The 19,630-nt window shown below is 33.4% G+C and overlaps 1 protein-coding gene across 1 annotated transcript in view; it reads left to right on the top strand.

Annotated features, from left to right (window-relative positions):
• Nucleotides 1-19,630, top strand: part of LOC146539261 (uncharacterized) — a 117,495-nt gene that overhangs the window by 79,921 nt on the left and 17,944 nt on the right. Inside the window, exons 4-5 of the mRNA XM_085186107.1 lie at nt 15,263-15,471; nt 16,300-16,472. Coding sequence (XP_085042233.1) covers nt 15,263-15,471; nt 16,300-16,472 — 382 coding nt within the window. The remainder of the gene's footprint in view (nt 1-15,262; nt 15,472-16,299; nt 16,473-19,630) is intronic.

Below are 19,630 nucleotides of genomic sequence, written 5' to 3'. Positions count from 1 at the left end.
GAAGAGCTCTAATGAGAAATGAGGGTCTTAGCACTAGGTTCCCAGGTTCCCGCTGTCTACTCTGCTTAGTGCGGGTCACAGGTTGGGTTCCACATATTACATATTTTCTTTAAATGAAACCGAAAGCCGAAACAACGCGGCATAAAACGCTGAAATTGTGATGAACGTATTTTTTGTGATTCTACGTCGTTCTTGGAGAGTATTAAAAGAAGATTTTGCGAAATTTCTATGGAAACGGAAAAAAAATGGAATTTCACGTCTTATATTTGACTCAAACGAGCGCCCATAGTTCCTTATATATTCATTATACTCGACATACATACAGTAGTTTTGCGTTAAACTTCAAAATCACCATTTCAAAAGTAATTAAAACTAGTATCAAAAAGCGAAACTTTCTGAGCGTATAACATAATTTCCCGCACTGCAATAGCGGTATGGCGGCCAAGGTCAGCGGGTCAAACACTTTACCATTTAGTTATATGGTTTTAATCGGTACTAATACTTTCTTTCTCGTGAACAATTCTTAAGATACTTTTTTTTAAGTTTTTAGAGTTGTTGAGTTTTATATATTTTAGATATATGAATTAATATAAGTACATGTTTTATCAATTTTGTCCTGCTTTTTTTGCCTTTTTTGCTACATTAATATTAATACAAATATTTTTGACTCCATAAAAGGAGAAGAGAATGGAGAAATTCGAAATAATTTCTATTTTCATTTTGCTTAAATTTCTAGAAAAATATTACAGACAATTTAGCGAGTCACAATTTTTCATTCAATTAGTGTCTTTCCAAATCGAGGTGAATATTTTTTGTCTTTTATCTTCACACAGCATTCCGCACATAGCAACGTAAGCAGAGAACCTAGGAACTTAGTGTTTGAACACTCCGTCGCTCACTTTCCAACTAATTCATCTAGGCATTGCGGCTTTCAACGCCCGTAACGATAAAAAAATTGAATTAAATTACAAATCATTCCAGCAAGTGTTTATCGAACCCACTACCATCATACATATAGTTTGACAGGGTAAGGGGTATCCCCCTTGCCCTGTCAAACAAATCATTACGATAATCAACATTTGTTTATCACAAAAGTAAACATCATTTTTAATGATACCATATATCCCAGTATGACAGCTCTGTGTCACAAACAAACAAACAGACAGTTATTTTTCCATATGTTTTCAATGTGAATGTGAATATAACGAGGTCGGTCTAACGATCTTGTCATTATGTCAATTTTTGACGCGATAAACAATAATAGTGACGTTAGAAATGTGTAATGGTAGAATCATTTCTTGTAATATTATTTTATTATTATTATAGAGGCCAGTCGTGGTTCAGGGGCACAAAAGTGCGACCTTCCAGATCGTGAGTTCGATTTTCAATCGAGGTAATGAAATTTTTTTTTTTTTCATTTCTTCGGTCTGATAACGAGTCAAAGCACTGGGTTGAGTTCATCGTGCCTCCAGAATTCGGTGGAACGTAGGGAACGGAAGTGTCTTAATGGGAATTAGTATGCTTATTCCTACTTCCCTTTGCCTACTCTTTGCTGTGTGCAGGATAGAGCGTAAAACTAAAAAAATATATACAAAAAGTCAACGAAATTCAAAAAGGACTTGAACCTACAACCCGCAAAGCATTTATCCCACCGCAACATCCATAAATAATATAAAGGTAGAAAAAAACACTGATAAAAGAACTCATAAAAACAATTGTTTGTTTTATACGCGCTCTAAATCATACCAACTTTGCACATTAGAGTCGTTCCACGTAGACTTTAGCCGCGTTAGAGTTATCATTTCGTTTTTTCATACTTAGCAGGTGTAAAAATATGAAATATTAAATTGTTTTTAACCTCCTATGAAAATAGGGGGTGTTATTAGGTTGTAATTTGTTGTCTATCTGTAAGTCTGCCGGTGACATCGTAGCTCTCAAACGGATAAACTAATTTGGATTGAGTTGTTCTGTTCGAAAGGTGACTTAATCGAGTGTTGTTAGTTATAGTTCAAGAAAATATGTTTTGCAATTTAAAGAATATTTTTTTCTAGTTGTTTCTTTACATTTTAGTGAAAAAACCTAGATCATCATCATTCTCATTTTGCAGATTACACTCGTTTCATATAAACTCTAGCTGCGTTGCTATCATTTAGCTTTTTCATATTTATTAGGTGTAGAAAATTTATGCATCTCTTTTATTTATTTAACCCTGTTAAGGGTCTGAAGAAATTTTTTTGAAATAAAGCACCCTTTTCTGTTTTTTTGCTCATTTTTAATTGGTGATATTTTCTGATGTTTAAAACTTCCACGCCCGCTTGAACTGCACCAATACCTTATCTTAGGTATTCTTATATAATGTGTAATTCATTGCGTAGCTTGAAATATCTAAGAATACATCAGTTGAAGGTTCCAACTTGGAACCTTTAGGAGCAACCTTGTTTTATTCTATGTAAGAGTAATAAACATTATTTAACGGCTTATTAAATAACCACAATAACAGCCATGTATTTAAAATAATAACTTTCAAGTTATTATATTCAAAAATATTTATAACTAATATTTAAAAATCTGTACTGTTAGACCTCTAACAATATAATTTGCAAACAAAATATAATAATATTATAACCAGAACAGCACCCAACGTGTTCCAACTTCTCTAACGACTGTAATAGATTTTCTTATTTCGCAGTAACTTTGTCAACGCGTTCAGTTACTAAGGTTGCCAATGCCAATATATGGGATAATTTGGTGACATTAACATTTTTATCTGTATTTTCTCTCCATAAAAAGGGATAGTCTTTCTTTTTCTCTTTCAGGGTATTCGTGTAGATTGTGAGTTCAGTCTTAATTCGGTGTAATTTATCCTATCCTATCCTATATCTTATAAAACAAAGTCGCTTTTTGTGTCTGTCTGAACTTTCTAACTCTTCTTCTTCTAAACCACCCAACGGATTTGGATGCGGTTTTCACCATTAGGTCGAGTATTTCTCAGGGAAGGTTTATATATAGTTTATTATTTGTACATTCTTATGTAAATTAACATAAATACGATAAATGTGTATAAAGTCCTACCCGCTGAGACACTTTGGCGCATGCGCTGCTTTAATGGTAAATACTACATGAAAAAAATGTACTGGAGTATTGTTCCTCTTAGTAAGATCTACAAAAAAGTCCGCGATGGCATATTCATATCTTTTAGGAATAACGTGTAGTGATCATATTTCTGTCTAAAAATAATAATTTCAATATATTTTTTATTGTGCGGGATATTTTTCCATAATGGTATTAATCCTTATCCTTTAAAATACGACGATAAAATTTGCTTTTTAAACTATTTCGAAATTGCGAATAGTTTTAGAGAAAAACGCATTTAATTATTGACTCATCACGCCGTTCACACATCAACTGTATCGAGTCAAGTTTCACTTATCCCTTACTCTCAGCATATAAATAAGTATATTAGTTACGTTGGCCATTTAATGTAGATCAAAACTGTCTTTTCTGTTTTTCATTTTAATAAGTACTTTAGAAGTTGTTACAATATCAAAAAATCCTTGCTGCGAAACGCGCCTCGCGACGTTATACTTATACTAGTGGACCCGGACGCGGCTACGCCTGCTTCAACTATAAGAATATTTATTAAATATATTCATGAAATTATTTTCAATTCTCAATAGAATTAGTAAGAAAATATAAGCTCAAATAATCAAAAAGAATAATAAGTAGATACACATTATTAGAAAAAATATCTGAGTTATTGAAATGAACTAACAAAAGGATTATAAGTAACTAAAGGATAGGTATTCTTAATATTAGAAAAAGTACCTAAAGTTTTCCGTGCGTGCGTACATAGATATCGACTCTACGAAATAACTAAACATTTCTCTCTATTAAGTAGGATAATTTTAGCGGGAAATATCAAATAAAATAAGAAGAGAATCAAAGTATATTTTAAATTAATTATAAACAACAAATAAAGTTCGAAAATGTATGAAAATTTATAAAATCGTCAACGTCATCTGCCCGTTCGCGTCGGTCATACTATGCCGCCCGCTAGGTGGGTAGGTCATTTGGAATCAGTGACATGTCCTTAATTATTTATTAGTATGTTATACAGTAAACTATAATTTCAATCTAGATAAAATGCTAAAAGTGACTATTATATTTATTTTCATAAGGATGAATATCAAAACGTCGCGGTAGCGGTCGCGTAGCAACGACGGTTGTTATTAACATGGCAGAATAAATTGCATATCAAATTAGAATGTACTTTAAAATATATTAGTATATATGTGTAATGTAATGTTATATAGCCTATAGCACTTCTGAAGAATGCAGCTTTCATACAAAACAAAAACAATGAAAATCGGACCAGTAGATCCAGAGATCTTAGCGTTCAAACAAACAAACAAACAAACAAACAAACAAACTCTTCCGCTTTATTATATTAGTATAGACAAGCGAGTCCGCCGCGCCCGCCTGCCTTACACGCATCGGTGGTTCAGTGGTAGAATGCTCGCTTGCCACGCGGGCAGCCCGGGTTCAATTCCCGGCCGATGCATTCTATTTAATTTTCGTCACAGGCAGCCACGTAGTGCTTGCTTTTCATCAGGGACAGAATACCCTCTTCAGCATTAACCACAAGCTTTGAAAAAAAAATACCCGCCTGCCTTTATAGCAACGAAGATTTAGATGCGTTTGCACGTATTGGATAATTCGAGTTGAATGTATTATTTAATGTCATTTAACTATCTAAAAATAGTAATTTAAACATATTTTAATAAGTACTTGAAAAGATTAGTAGCACAGATTTAAAATTACGGTACCTACTAAAAAATCCTTGCTGTGTAAAACAATTGGAAAATACTTATTGAAACTACGAAAATGCGGGTTGCATTAGGGTTTAATTAATTTTCACATTATCTTAAGTGCTTTGCAAACATACGTTATATGAATAATCCAGTAGTAAAAGCGGGCGAAGCCGCAATAGGGTCGCTAGTATTTACATATATTCAATTCTTCTGTTACTGACTGAGCGAACGCGAAGTGGAACGTAGCTTTTAGCGTAAGCCTAAAAAAACAAATCCTGAACTAAAACACTTTTATTAACCGTAAAAACAATATATTCAGGCAACCCTATCACCGGTCGATTTGATATTTTTTCCTCGTTACTGCCCAATTTACGAGTTAACCCTACGATATATACTACAGTTTTAGAAAGCTTTGTGTTGAAATGTCTCGTATTTTCTTTGCTGAATCGAAACATTAAGCTACGGTTCAGGTGTTTTTAGTAATAGATATTTGGTATAAATGTTTTTATTTGGTTTATATATTTTTAAGTGGGGTTGAGTTCCAGAACTTCCAGCCTTCAAAATTCGACGAAAAGTGGAGAGTGGAGTGTCTCAACGTTAGGCTTCCTCTGTCCACCCTGCGATTTTTTTTTGTCTTATTACCAGAGGGAATAAATGCAAAAATAATTCGTCCCCTCTTGTGGGACTCGAACCCACAACATTCAGAACAGTCAGCCGCTGCATCACGACCTATAAATAGTCTACTTTTCCTCTGTCCTAGGTACCTTGTATCAAGAAACGTGAATTCAATTCTATTATAACCCCACTACATAATAATAATAATTATCAATAGAATATTCATATTTGTATACTTTAGTTGAATAATGTCACGGCGTTCCACCTCGTTAGCTGCGCGTGAGTGTGTTACGTAAACACTGTGTTATACATACGAGTATGATATGATAGTATGCAGATTGAGTAAGATTGATTGATTGATCAATTAGATTAACTTAATAAATATATGTTTATATTCCCAGTCGTGGCGCAGGGGATCAAAGTGTGACTGTAACCGTGACTGGTTGTGTGTTCGATGCCCACTAGAGTAAATGAAGTATTTATTTAAATTTATATTTCCATTTCTTTGCTCTAGAGTTATATTGTATAAAAAACTATGCCAATATTTCCTCGGATGATACTTAATCAACTTCCATCACGATCTCTGCGTCTTTTACATAGAAAAATGGTCAATAATTTTAATATTAAGAAATAAGAAAATAATATTAAATCAAATATTATAATGTTTACCAGAAGTCTAGATTTATTATATTACTATTAATTTTCTCTATTCGCTTATTAACTCTTTTTTTCAAAAGCCCACCATAAATAAGCGGAAAGCTCAGCTCTAACTAAATGCTCAGGTGCGGTGTAAGATAGACAGTATTATGTTCTTAGTATTTACTGGGGAATATATTTTTTTAACTATTTCAGTATAGATCCCTCAATATAATTTATTTTGCTTAATTTATATATACAACTAGTAAAATACATTTTATTCCCGCTCCCTTAGGAATTTTAAAAATTCCTTTCCTAATAGGTACGTCTGTCACTCGGTAACGAAAGAGTTTTATATATATAGGATACGGAAGTAACTTAACACTAGGTTCCCAGGTTCCCTCTGTCTATCTTGTTATGTGCGAATAATAAAAACACGTTTATTAATATTGCAATGTCAAAATTAAACGGCCATTCCTTATTCACCTTTGGCCACTTTCGTTTTCTTTCGACATGATCGCTATAGGCCACGCGTGACCTTTGCTCTGTCATGAGAAAATCCAGTACCTCCTCGTGTGTCATTACTGTTAGCTACGGCCGATTATTATTAACATAAATATTGAACACCGCTTTCAAGTTGTAGTTTCTCAATGGTTCGGAGTTCAAAGCTCATTTTGTAAAAGTTGCTTGGATTATTATTGACGTCACTCTTTTCTTCATTCTCTGTACACATAGGTATGTAAATAGAGAATGAGGAATAGAGTGATGTCACTAAATTTTAGTAATTATTAGCTTCATGATTTTTCCAGTGCTAGTGTTCAGCTACGTTGACTGCCTTATTCCTTACTTTAAAGTTGGGCCAACTCTAAGACTGTGTCAACAACTGAATAAGCCTTGCAGTGATACCCAAAGTGGCGGAAAAAACGGAATATTTTCCAACTATCACAAAATAAATGTACATAACTTACGGATTTTAGTCTCTACAAAAACAAAAGGAAAGAGTCCCTTAGGAAATCTCAATAAAGATAACAATTTAAAACATTTACACCCTTATTCTTTGAGTGATAAAGCTCAAAATGTACCCTGTTTTTCTTTTCTCACATCTATTGTTCACCTCTTAGAGTGCCATAGTTTATTCACAAACACTTAGTTCTTGTTAAAATAACGGACCTTTTTACTTTCTTGATCTTTTATTCTCGTTTTATTTCATGCAAAACTTGTTATTATAATTGAGTCGAGATCGGAAGGGAGATTTGCTTATATGTAGAGTACCTTTAAAGCTTTACGAAGAGTTCTTAATTAACGTTTGCAGATTCAGCTTCCCGCTTTTAGCCAGAGAAAAACTAGTGTTGAGACACTGTATTACCAATAATTCGATTAAATTTTGAAATGTTGCATGTTGAGTGGCGTAATTCAACGCCGTGCTCTGTTCCTCTGTTCTGTGGGAAAACTAAAATAATTAATTATCCCAAGTGAGAATTGAACCTACATCCTTTACAGTCGTACACTGTGCCACTGCGCCAATACGACTTTGGTCTAATTAACACTTATTCATATTAAATCACTTCGAATTTATAAATATGCACTGATTTAAAATTAGCTTGCTTTATCAGATAGCAATCACATGTTTTAAAATTTCTTGTTTAAGATAAGAAACTGCTGTCACTACTTTCTCTTTATGGTAAGGATTTTTTTATTTTTAAGTATTCATTTAATACAAAACCAGAAACAATGCAGCTGCCATAGGACATTGAATTGACTAATTAACACACATAAACGTTTAGTAGATTAGAATTTGAACCCACAACTATAGAATTGACGGCCAGAGCTACGATAGTGTTAAATTACTGGTACAAATTCCAAATTCGGGCATTCATCAAATTATATAGCTAACATTCTTGTCGGTACCTCATCAGGACGATCCGACCGAAATAGGAATATTCATATATAAGATAATATTGTAATAAGATAATATAGTAATAACCTTTATGACGCAACGGAACAAGATCTGACTGTTAGCGCGACGGTTCTGGGTTCGTTCCTAGGAGGAATGATTTTTTTTATTTCCTCGATAATAAGGCGAACTTGACGAAGCTTTCCACCACTCAACGCGCTGCTTCAAAATTCAACGGTGCGTAGGAAGCTGACTGTCTTAACCATAGCTTCCTAGCCTTCTATATGTGGGATCTTTATCCCAGCTTTATGCTGACATAAACCTAAAAAAATCACTCAGTAATCGCGTCGTAGTAATTCGAATCGTAATTATTTTGTCTAGCAGCATAATATCTTCATCTCTTCATAAATAAATTGCAATTCGTTCAAAACTGATAGAAAATGAAAAATAGAGTCTTAGCACTACTCTTACTAACATTAAAAATAACATAATTATATAATGAGCACATTAGACAAGCGACATATAAACGTTATATTAAAGGATTTACTATATTATAAAAAGATTTTAGGGTTATTCGCAAAAATATCACGTGCGCTGTAGTATGTGGTACGTGACGCCTGTGCGCCAGTGCGGGAAGCCTTTGAAGCTTTCGAAGACTTCAATTTGTAATTCTTTACAAATGTTCCTATTAGAACTGTAGTTGTCGATTTTTAACGTTTATTGCTGTTTTCAACGAGATATTATGGTATAAAGTATTTATTTTATTTTTTTTGACAAATTTTACTTATCAGGATTTGAAGCCGCACCTCTTACTCTTAAATACATCGTATAAGTTGTGTACTCATTATAGCTATATGCTTTTATTACAATATAAACTTTATTGTAGAATCTGTAATACAGAATTAGGTCCTATCGCGCTTTTTCACATTACAATTTTTTATCACGGAAATTTTCAGCAAATACCAAATATTTCCGACTATAATCATGAAATTCAAGATATTATAAATATTTATTTATAAAAACGCCTTACGTAATAATACCGAACCATGCAAATTAAAAGTCGACTTACGCTTGACCAGTATTTAGTATTCGTTATATTATACGTTTAATGTCTACCGCAATAGACCATTGAACTTACAAATTCCGTATGAAATATTTGTGTAAATTTGGAAACGTTTTCTCATCAGAATACGTGTGTAGACTCTTGACTCTTAATGAGAATGACTATTGTGTGCGACTGTAAACACGACACGGTAGTGGGTTCGATTCCCACTAGAGGAAATTGTATATTTAGTATTAATAATAATTAATAATAGTTGGCAAAGCGCGGCGTTTAGGTCCACCACTCAACACGCAATGCCTTTAGAGTTCAACGGAAAATGAGGAATGGAAGTTTCTTAATATAAGGTTCCCGATGCCTTCTCTGTTATCTGTAGAATACACAAATTCCCAGCGTGTTCATCACGGTAGCTTAGTCATCATTTCTTTTGAAGTTATTACTTATTCATATACGAACATATGTATTATACGAGTTCCTTGGAGAATATACAATTTGTACTATGAGAGTTTCCTTTTATGAAGCTTTATAGGGTTGCGAATTTAGTTCATAAATGCGACGTCTTTTTTAAATTTATTTTTGTTTTTTTATCTAGTTTTAAAAATATGTTACCTTGTCCCTTACTTTTTGATTTATGTAAGGAAATTCAATTATTTCATATCTTCCTCTTTCTATGATCATCCCTATCACACAAATTCAATAAATTATTCCTTGAAAAATCGCTTATTACATATGAAATTTTTAAAAAGCAGCGTCACCATTTTTCTTACATAGAAGTAAAATCTGATGAAAGCTAGTGCTTAGACACTCCGTTCCTCACTTTCTAACGTATATTCGAGACATTACTGAATTACGTAACTCAACGCTACGCTTCGTGGTGAATTAAAAAAAAAACTACATATAATCATTAGATCGAGTAAAAATAGAACCCACGACCGTCGCGTTTACCGAAATCCGCATCATATCGAAATAAATTCCGTATATTTCCTCAAAAAGGCGATAGGTAGGTACAAAGTTTGCGATGTTGGCATTTCTGCGTTCGACGCAGTATTAAATTGTATTTTATGAAAGGTTCATATCATTCTACGGGGGGCATGTGACATTCACGTGTGAGGCCCCTTTTGATTTATTTTAGGCTATACCTGAAATGGCAGTATAAATATATTGGTTTTATATTGGAAATAGAAGTTATTAGAGGAATATATTAAATAGACGTTACGAATAACATGCAATATTTTGGCGGCGTTTAGTTCCGCGCTCAACATGTCTTGGAAATTAAAAATACTAAATACTTTATACCCCCGAGTGGGAATCGAACCCGCAATAATTTTATATACTTGAGACAAATAGAAAATATTTTTTTGAAATGTAGACAGTTGGATATTTCTACTAGTCTAAACATGTTAATCTTCAAGTTCGTGTAACATTTGACAAAATAATTCACACGTCAAAATTAAACAAGAACCTGAGGTTAACTTGAAACCTACGCAATGTATATATAATCTTGTAAAGTGTATTTTAGTGTCAATAAGTACCTACCGAGAACAAAAATGCTAATATACATTATAATTATATTTTGAAATAATATATATTTCAAAATATTTTTAGCTTCGCCGTGTAGGTATATAGCAGAATAGGCTATATACCTACAGGCTAACCTAATGTTAAAACACTCCGTTCCCATTGAGACACTTCTGTATCCCTGTTTCCGCCGAAATCTAAAGGCTTTGCGTGTTCATTTGCGATAAAATGATAATATTCAATATTTCATTTCCTCTAGCGGGAATCGAACCCACAACGCTATGCGCCACGACTAGCCTTCAAATAAAATAATAATAATCTTTTTAAAAGCTCACATTTGTCAATGTGATATTCTTAATAGGTACACGTACAACAGGTACGGTTTCCTTGTAACATCGTAATCGAGTGATAAATAAAATATCTTTTTATAATATTTAAAGAATATTTTTTCAGCGTCACGCTGTGTCCCGCATGTTGGCCTAGTGGCAGAGAAGACATTCTATTTCCCACTATCAAATTTTCGAGATATTACGTGTTGAATGGCAGAATTCAACACTACACTTTATACTGCTACCAGAGCGAAGAAATGTAAATAATTAATTCCTCTGAGTGGACATCGAATCCACACCCATCAAGGTTATAGTCAGAGTCTTTAGAAAACATAAAAACTATAATTTCTCGTTGCACTGTTATGTTTATGATAGTGGGTTCAAATTTCATAGTAGTACTTATATTGGAAATTGCTCAGTATGGTAGGTTTATGAATATTAGTTTATCATTAAATAATTTTACGATATTTCAAAGTATTATTTTACATAGTTTGTAATATAAATTTTCTTATAATTTTTATTCTGACTTGACCAAGTGATCTTTATGGTATAATCTGTTTGCGTTAATTTTGTTTGCGCGGAAAGTGGTGAACGGATGAGCCTTAATGGAGCAGAGTGTCTTAACTCTAGGTTTCCAGGTTCCTTTTACTAAGAGAACCCTGCTAGATAAAAAGCAAGATGCAAGGCTCTTACTATACCATAATGCTTAACTCACAAAATTCAAATAAACAGATCCACATACCAAATTACAACAATACGTAGCTCATTTCGCTAGAACACATCAAATAATAAGTTTATTCACGAACAAACACAAAAGATGTCCGACAGAAAAATATTAAATAAATAAAGCTTTATAAATATTTCATATGTCATTCCGTAATGTTCGGACAATCAGATAGCGGGGGCCGTCGATACGAGCACGCTGTATCGTGACCCCGATGCAAACGGGGCTTTATACAGCTGTTCTATTATAGAAATTAGATTTTTTTTTTCTATTACAGGCCTGGACTGTAAAGGCGACGGTTGGGGATTCTAATCCCACTCGGATGAATGAATTACTTTCATAGCTTTGCTCTGGTAAGAAGACAATGCTCGTCGTCCTAGTCCTTATGTAGTTACGATGTTAAAAATGTTATAAGCTTCCAAATTATATAGTACTGACACCTGATGCCCATCATCATCATTCATAATACCTAAGTACTAAGTAGGTATATCTACTGTATCATGGTACATATTACCTTATTTTTTTAGCTTCACGCTATATATATATCCCACATATTGCAAAGTTGGCAAAGGTAGCGTAGTGTTAAGACACTCCACTCCCCACTTTCATTAGTTACTTCCTTTCCTCGAGTAGGAATTGAATTCACCTTCTTGACTGGCCTCATGTTACATATTTTTGACAATCATTTCATTTTCATTATATTATTTATATAATTTCATATTAACAACATCATGTATATATCCCCATAAGATATCAATGGTGATCCTTGGCTGGTCCGAGTGCTCGGTCACGAATTTTCTACGCACATTATAGTAATGAACGCTAAGTAGTAAGCAATTATTATATTTTGTAGTTCATATACAAATATACGTGACATCATAAAAAACCCTATGAGAGACCATAAAAATGGAGCTGAGTGAAAAATAAATATCCTTTATCTTTTCCATATCCTTTTCTTTTTCTGTAGTAATAGAAAAGGAAAAATAAATAATAAATAAAAGTAAATAAAGATAAAACAAGTACCAGTCATCAAACAAAAGTTAAAACAAAAAAGAAATTAAGACAGTTACGTTAACTATTTTGAGAAAATATGACTCTTGTGAAAAATATCGCTCCTTGTAGGACACTTTTACTAATTACTTCAATTCTTTATTATTCAATTTTCAACTTTAATTCCAAAAGTTAAAGTCCATTTTAGAATAACAACGTCAATAACGACCATTATGTTCTCTATCTATTATCTTTCTCTTAACTTCTGACGTTTTAATCCGATTTAAACTTTAATTTCAAGGTCTAAGGTTCAAATTCGCTGAATTCCCCAATCAAGGGACACATGACATCCACTACATCAAAATCGAGACCATTTTCAAATTAATTCCGAACGGTTTTCTAATTGGCGCGACGTGACTCTGTCGGGACATCAGATGTAATATAAATTAGAATTTTGTACAATTTCCTTGTAATATTTATTATGTAATTATTGTTAATTATAAGTAAGGTTTTTTTTTAAATTTACTTTCTTATTTATTATGGAAAGGAAATTTGTGTAAAAATAATTAAAATTTTATGTTTTTTTCAGTTTTATGTCCCGCATAGTAGGATATAAAGAGGGAATCGAGTGTTTTTGTTTCTTTTGTTTAACAAAACAGGAATAATTTAATAATTCACCGAGTGGTTATCGAAACCACTACCTTTCCGTTCACAATCAGGTGCTATACCACTATGCAGCGCCACACTGGACCCAAAATAAGTTTATATGATCTTTAAAATTAGTTCCACTCAGAAATTAAATTAGTATAATTATAAAATAAATATATTTTAGAAATCTTGCATTATCTCATGGATTGAAATTTTAAGTAATCTCCTTGAACAACTGTTTTTTTTTTCAACTGCTCTAGTTAACTGAGCTAAGATTCATCAGACCATAACGAAATTTTATTACAGTTGATATAAGTTTTTATTGAACTAAGTTTACACATGATATCATAAAGAAATAAATACTAGTTGTTGCCTGCAACTTCCTCCCGTCGAATATAAAACATAAAATCTCCTTTTTTCCCGTTCCCATAAGAACACCAAGAAGAGTTATCTTGGTATACTTGCAAGAACATAGCAAATTTCCGCATTCTAACGCCGGTAGATTCGGCAGTGCACTGTCCGTCATCAATCACTCAGTAACTGAGGAGTTTTATATATTTAGGTTTTTAAATATCGCCGAGGCTTATTTAGCTTTTAGGAAAATTAAATAATTCATTATCCCGAATAGGAATCGAATCCACAATCGTCAAGCTTACAGTCATTCGGTACAGTCTCTTTTCCTTATTAATAAAAATAGAATAAACAATTCAATTACTAATATTTAAAGTCTTCGTTTGAAGCGTATAACGCGAAACATGGTACCTTCTGAATTATTAATGTAGGTAAAACGAAACTAAATTGAAGTGAAGCGAAATACCTGAACAAGTAAAAGTTAGAACAGTCAGCTTTGTTTACAAAATGTATAATAATTATTAATAAATAGTGGAGTTGTGTTACGATATTAAATAAATAATAACCCATTTGCTATTAATATAGAATTTGAAATAATCAATAAGATAAATCTCGGCGTAGAGTTACGCTATTCAACATGCATTATATGTAAAACTAGGAGTTATAGTTCTCCTCGAACAAAGTAGTTTATTAGGTTTCTCCTATTCCTACCTTTCTTTCTTTGATACTGACTGTAAAGAAGACAGTTATGGGTTTCATTCTAACTGCTGAGATTATATTTAATTTTTTTTCATCACCCCGTTCTGTTAACTAAGTCGCGGCGTTAAGTTCCACCACTTCTCGTGCTAATATCTCGAAAAATTAGATGAAAATTGGGGAACAAAGGTTTTCTCTGCAATATACGGTAAAACTGTGAAACAAGCTCAGAAATACTTTTTCCTAAACTGTAAAACGAAATACTAGTAGGTACTAGTTATACGTACGAGTATGTCTGTTCACGATCATTAAGCAACTCTCATTAGTCCAAGCATCGAATTTCTCTAAAGCTTAAAATCTAGGTTCTAGGTTTTTCTTAAGCTAAATAAATACTTCGAATATATGGTTAACATATATTTAGTATAGCGGTATTTTAGTCGAAGTTAAACGTTTTTAAACTATTAAAAACAACTTGATTATAGTAAGTTTTTAAATAGAAAAAGACCGCTGCATTTATTCACGGTTATTAGTGTTAAAATAAATTTAATTAATAAATGTACAAGATGCTTAAAAAGAAATTATTTATGAAAAAAGGGTAAAGAAAATACTGAACTTTAAATAGTGTTTAAATCTAGAACTGAAAATATCCGCTTCACGCTGTATCCCGCACACAGCAGGGTAGGCATAGGGAACACTCTGTTAAAACACTATGTTCCTTATTTCCCGCCAAATTCTGGAGGGATTGAGTGTTGAGGGGAGGAATTCAACGCCGCGCTTTGCCTTGTAGAGGCCCGCAATACAGGGCGAAGAAATGAAATAATTAAATATCTCATTTACTCGACAAGGAATCCAACGCACAACGTGTCGTGTTTATAGTGACACTGTGCCTCTGCATCACGACTGGCCTCATACAATTACTATAAAAATAATTTCACAATTTAATATTTTATGTTTATTCACAATTTAATATTTTATGTTCTTTGTCCACAGATTGCGTTCACCTGCAGCTATATAAGGATCTAAAGGAACGTCAAAAGAACGGTCAAACTAAAGCGTCGCTGTCTCTACAACAGTATCTCGGGTTCGAGTCCGGCTTCACTCTCGACAAGGAATCAAACACTTTGGCCATTCTGTGCGAAGACGTAGTGCCTGTGCTCGCGTTTGATACAAGAGAGATTTTAATACAGTGGAGAGTTAAGGTAATTTTTTTTATTAAATTAGATTTTTAATAATATGGTACAGTACCGTAAAGCGTGTAACGCAACGGTTGTGAGTACGATTCTTATTCGAGGGACAACTATTTTCATTTTCTCGCTCTAGTAAGCGCGGCGTTTAACGCCGCGCTTTGCAGACCAGAGTGTAATACTAATTTAAACATAATAACTCCTCGAGATTGGAATCGAACCTATAACCATCGCCCTTACAGTCAATCGCTGTCCACTGCGCCACAACAACCTCAGACAAAATAGATTTACGCTTTCCTCATCATATATGTATACTCCTATCAAGACATCAAGGTTAATGTGTTTTAGTTCAGAATGTAGGATAATTATCGTCGACTCCAATCGATATCCTGAGCGATACTACTTAAGAGTAATCCGCCTTTATGAGAGCAAATTAATCCCAATTAGTTTTATCATTTCAAATAAATGGTAGCTGGAAAACTAATCTACACTTATGTTGAGAATGGGTCTCCATTCCACTCTTAGTACTATTAAGAGTGTGGATTAAATGCTGCAGACATTCAATTGATAAATCATTTGTGCCTTAATTAATTGTAAAAGAAGTCTAGTCGTCAAGTCGTCAGCCAACTTGGAATGATATGTTTAATATTTTCATTTCCTCGCTTTGGTAACAAGGTACCTAAAGCGCAGTTGAAGCCGCTTCAAGATTCTGAGGGAAGAAAGTAACGAAAGTGTCTTAATTGGAACGGAGTATCTTAACGTTAGGTTCTCAGATACGTTTTCCAAGTTTTATATGGTTTCTATAAAGGTGAAGTACCAACTCATGTATCTTTAAATTTCCAGGTACAACACAACCTAGGCAGCAGCAAGGAATTCGCAGCGGTTATCATCTCAGCACCTTCCACCACCGGCATCAAGGCTGGACCTGTGAGGCTGCACGCGTGCGGGCCACGTCTAGCGCTGTGTGCGTCACGACCCCCTGAAGTGCTGGCACTTTGGGATATTAAGCTGTTACGGTAAGATTTACTTTTGTTTAGCTTCAAGTTGAAGGGTAGTGTGGAGGCACTCCTTTCTCTTCTTTAGATGCAGGTGTTTGTGATATATAATTTTTGTCATGTATATCACGTCCCTTCACCCTATAGGGTGAAGCTTAAAAAAGTGCTGCTAGGAATAAGAAAATAATATAAGCGTAACTGTTATAACAATATACAAATTATAGTTGTATGTAAATATAGTAAAATGATATCGAAGACACAAATGTAACTTTATTTTGTTTTTTTTTGTTCTTCCTTATGTTATTACATATTTTGACGAGAAGTTGTAAGAGACAATTCTGGATGAACTTTTCCCTATTTTATGTCATTCATTTCGTTATTATTTTCCCACATTTTTTCTGAATATTATACTCTCAATCAAAAAAATAGAAACCAAGTCATCTATTTTCCAAAAAAGAATTTTCACTCTTCCATTTTGTCCTTATTCGAACAAAATCCAAACCCAAAGCTGAACCCATAGCTATATATTTAAGAAAACATATGCACCAGCCGTTCAACCCTTCCCTTTATCGGATCTGCAAGCCTATTGTCAGCTCCCCTAATCTCCCAAATCGACTCTCCCAAACCATCGATATTTCATTGTGGTGCAACCATTTGTCCGTCCTGGTTTGACCCAGTTTTTCACTATGCAGATTTACTTTGAGATTCCTGAGAAGTAAATATAAAGGATGTTAGATAATATTATTTAGTATTTACTAATTTCTTGGTTTGCTCATTATATTTTCATGAAGACGATATTTTTTAAAGGCATCAAGCCTTTATAAATTTATTGATGATGAAAATATTTGTGATGATGGTCCAAAATAATCTGTCATCTGTAGTAAAGAAACGCGAATCATATGAAGCAACAATATTATGAGCATTTTATTATTTTGGAGTAAGATAGCGCAGCGGCACAGCGGCTAATCGTAAACGCGACCTTCATGCACAACAAGCCAAAAAGCGGCTTGAGTTCTCCAACTCAACACTAAGTATTATTGTCTTAAAAGTGTTGAACACTGACCTTAGACATCTACCCTGTAACATGCGTGAAACTAAAATAAAACTTTCACAACAACCTCTGCGTCGTTCCTGTCAAATCATTAATAGTTTGAATCTAGTTACAATATTAAATTATAACAAACGAACGACAAAATATTATTACGCCAAAACTTGTTGGAATATAATTCAAATTAGTGCAAACAGCTTAACTATCCGCTTAAAGGCACGTTATATTAATTCGCCAACTGAAATCTGTCGAAAACTTTTAATTAGTTACATGGAGTTCTTGCCTGAAGCGTTGCTCAAACGATGAAAATACCCAGAAAAAGTCTTTTCTGACGTTATTACTGCCTTCGGACATAGTTTTTTTCGCTTCATGCTTCTACCGGAGCACCTATTCAGCTTTCATCCGCTTTTTGCCCTTGTAATTTCATCAACCCTTAGGCTATTTGATTAATGTTATATTGTTTGTTCTAGTTTCTGTTCTGATTCGGTTTTCTTTTCATTTTATTTAATTTCATTTCATTTAAGGCACTTTTCAATTAACCTTTGTGTCGTTTCAGAATTATTATTTACTCAGTGTCGGAAAACTTTTTCGTTATTAACATCAAACAATTTTGTCTAAATACAGCATTTTGTAGAACTGTTAAAGGGAAACATTTGAAAACTTTTATAATTATATGATCAAAATGTTCCCAAAAATGAACTCGTTTTAAATATACCGTAATAAGAGACGAAGGATTTACGCGGTGTCTTCGAGAGTTCTGGAAAGTTGGCAAAGGTAATTCCAATGTTTTTCTGCGTTTCGCGGGGAATCTTTGCCTTGGGATGAATTAGGGTCAACTTATCTCAACTTCTGCTTAATATATCATGAAAGCTATAAATTTTATGGATATTTAAAACAAGGAAAATTAAGAGTTATTGGATTAAGTTGAGAAGTTGAATGTTTAGTTAGTAAAGTTTGAATAGAATGCTAACTGTGAAAAAATGGAAGATATACCTACTGATATTTTCCCGCACAATAATTGTGATATTTTTATAAGAAAATTTAAAAAAATATATTAATATATTTTCTCTAATTAAATAAACAAAACTTATAATACAAAAAACTCGTTAATACAAAAGCAAAGCTTTGCATCCTATAGTACTAATATTATACCTGGGAAAGTTTGTTAGGATCGATTGATGTTTGTTCCACTTTCACACAAATCCTTCCTTACAGATTTACATAAAACTTTACAGTAATATATCTTATATATCAGAATAACACATAGGCTACAATTTATGTAAAAATTTTGTATAATTTCGAACGAAACCGCGGGCATGTCGCTAGTGCAGAATAGTCATATTACAAAATAGTATATCGCCAAAGTAAACACACATATTTCGATCAGAAAGCTATAACTACCCTCGAACCGCACTTATCCACAATTTGTCGTCGATTTGGAGGGTATCTCATAAATCATGTCGGGCCGTGTTTGCAGGCGCGCCCGTGACGCGCGTAGTCTCAATTGCCTTTTGTTACCGTTTTTTTTGGGAAATTGAAACTATTCTTAGTATTCGTTCACGAAGAGAAATTGTTCTTGGTTTAGTCAATCTATTGTTTTGTTGTTGGAATTGGTGGGTTAATTTAATTTCTTGGATTTGGTTGGGTTTAATATTTTTGTGTATTGAAAATTTATGATTATTGAAGACAATAAGGCCAATAGGAACACAGGCGTGCGACTGTAACTGCGACAAGTTTTGGGTTCAATTAGCTTTCGAGAATATAAAATAATTAAAATTTTCAGGCAAAGCGCGGCGTTGAGTTCCGCTACTCAACGCGCAATGCCGGCAGAATTCAGCGAAAAGTAAGGAACGAAAGTATCTTAACAGGAACAGAGTGTTTTAATACTAGATTCTCCCAGGTTCCCTCTACTTACTCTGATATGTGCGGAATACAGCGTATAGCTAATACAAAATATAATATAGTAAAAAATATGATGTTGGAAATTCCACACGATTCAAGTTCTAGGTTCACGCTCTTGTATAGCAGAGTAGATAAATAAACCCTAATGTCAAGTAACTTCATTCTTCAGTTTCTGCCTGAATTCAACATCTTTCTTGCTCTTTCCAGAATAAGTAAAAGAAAATAGTTT

Source organism: Heliconius melpomene, chromosome 5, assembly GCF_056956725.1.
Source record: "Heliconius melpomene rosina isolate 202511_hmr_F chromosome 5, ASM5695672v1, whole genome shotgun sequence".
In the NCBI taxonomy this organism is placed as follows: Eukaryota; Metazoa; Arthropoda; class Insecta; order Lepidoptera; family Nymphalidae; genus Heliconius; species Heliconius melpomene.
This window is presented reverse-complemented; position numbering and strand designations above follow the sequence as displayed.